The 1833-nt window shown below is 48.4% G+C and overlaps 1 protein-coding gene across 1 annotated transcript; it reads left to right on the top strand.

Annotated features, from left to right (window-relative positions):
* The first annotated feature begins 23 nt into the window (after positions 1–23).
* LOC117941363 lies at positions 24–688 on the top strand. Its single transcript, XM_034866403.1, has one exon. It carries the CDS (start codon positions 29–31, stop codon positions 686–688), a length of 660 nt encoding a protein of 219 aa, XP_034722294.1. The 5' UTR covers positions 24–28.
* Positions 689–1833: the final 1145 nt, after the last annotated feature.

The following is a 1833-nucleotide window of genomic DNA, read 5'->3' as shown; positions in this document are numbered from 1 at the left end:
GAGCCACTCGGACATCTTCACCTTCCACATGGCAGCTGTGGAGCTCATCAGTTTCTTGGGCTGTTGTTTCTTCTGTTGCGTGTTTTACTCCGATCTCCAAGGGATGAAACTCGCGGGTTTCTATGCGCTACACATCATTTTCCCTGGACAGATTCTGTTTCACGTGCTCACCTGCGTGGAGCGCTACCTGGCTGTCGTTCACCCCGTCACCTACCTGGGGCTGAAACAGTCGGGTGGGGTCAGGATCAGAAACGTCAGCTGCGGGTGTGTCTGGCTGCTGTGCGTCGGATGGAGCGGGGTACTTGCTGTTTTTAGGCCCTTTATACCCGTCCTTCCATTTCTCAGCCTCTTGATTTTTTCCTTGCTTGTCGTCTCCTTCTGCAGCCTTTCTGTTCTCTGCGTTCTGATTCGTCCAGGGCCGGGGAAAGTGGGCGGGGACAGGGAGCGGGTTGACCAATCAAAGCAGAGAGCTTTCTGCACCATCATGGCCATCCTGGTAGTGCTGTTGCTGATGTTTGCGGTGTCGTTGGGTGGTTGTGCGTTGTACACTGCGTCAATTTTGAGCTACACTGGCACCTGTGTGGCGTTGGCGTCTGCCCTCTGGTTGAATCTGCCCAGCAGTCTGGTGTTGCCTCTGCTGTTTCTGCACCGGGCAGGAAAACTAGGGTGTTGTTCCAACGCTGAGTGACTTAAAGATGACGTCCAGTTCAGACCAAAGACAGGGAACTGTCTAGCCCTAATGGACTAGCCCCTCTTGGCTCAACTCTAACAGATAGTAAATCAGAGAAAACGGTCTCTCAGTTGAATCTCATGACACGCCTTCTTGTCTTGTCTCATTGGTGGAAACTGGCAGCTTTCAGAAGGCTGCAGACCGGTGGATTGCGAGGAGCTGCAAGGAGCTGCAAGGAGCTGCAGGGAGCTGCAGGGAGCTGCAAGGAGCTGCAGGGAGCTGCAGGGAGCTGCAGGGAGCTGCAAGGAGCTGCAGGGAGCTGCAAGGAGCTGCAGGGAGCTGCAAGGAGCTGCAGGGAGCTGCAGGGAGCTGCAGAGAGCTGCAGGGAGCTTTATATATTATATATATATAGTATATATATATATAATATAATATATATTTAAACCAAATAAAAAAAACAGACTGGAAACCTACTTGGCTTTAAAGCTGGTTGATTCTTGGTGTGCAGCTCCAAGGCCTACTTTAGTCTACTTTAGTCTGTTTGAGTCTGTTTTAGTCTGTTTTAGTCTATCTCTGACCACATGTTAAAGGGGTTAAAGATGTCGTTGTGCTCACTTTCTCCCCCACCTCGGCTAGTAGTTCACATTGGGCAGTGAAGCCAACGTGATGCATTCAGGGTCAAACAGATTGTAGACGTACAGAGAGCTCCTGGCCTGGGACTGACAGAGTTAACACAACATGTAGCTGTGTTGCCGTGGAGATCAGGATGCGCCACTGTTTCTGTAATTTTTCACTTTCAATTTTATTTATAGTATCAATTCATAACAAGAGTTATCTGGAGACCCTTTACAGATAGAGCAGGTCTAGACCACATGCAACAGTTCTAGTGGTTTCCTCCAGAGCAAGCAACAGTGGCGAGGAAGAACTTTAAGTAAAGGAGGAGTTCTCCTAGTTTTAAGTTCTATTTCTTTCTTTACTTATTTAACTTTATTTTGAAGAAGGATATTTCCTCTACCCCCTGCAGTATGTGTATCTCTATGTGTGTGTGTCTGTGTGTTGTGTCTCTGTGTGTGTGTCTGTCTTTGTGTGTGTATCTCTATGTGTGTGTGTGTCTCTGTGTGTGTGTCTGTCTTTGTGTGTGTATCTATATGTGTGTGTGTGTG

The sequence above is a fragment of the Etheostoma cragini genome, unplaced genomic scaffold (genome assembly GCF_013103735.1).
Source record: "Etheostoma cragini isolate CJK2018 unplaced genomic scaffold, CSU_Ecrag_1.0 ScbMSFa_615, whole genome shotgun sequence".
In the NCBI taxonomy this organism is placed as follows: Eukaryota; Metazoa; Chordata; class Actinopteri; order Perciformes; family Percidae; genus Etheostoma; species Etheostoma cragini.
The sequence above is the reverse complement of the archived record's forward strand: the minus strand, read 5'-3'. Positions and strand labels throughout refer to the sequence as shown.

Excerpts from the sequence above, each read along its gene's own strand:
- LOC117941363 (XM_034866403.1), top strand. The coding sequence starts at position 29 with ATGGCAGCTGTGGAGCTCATCAGTTTCTTGGGCTGTTGTTTCTTCTGT.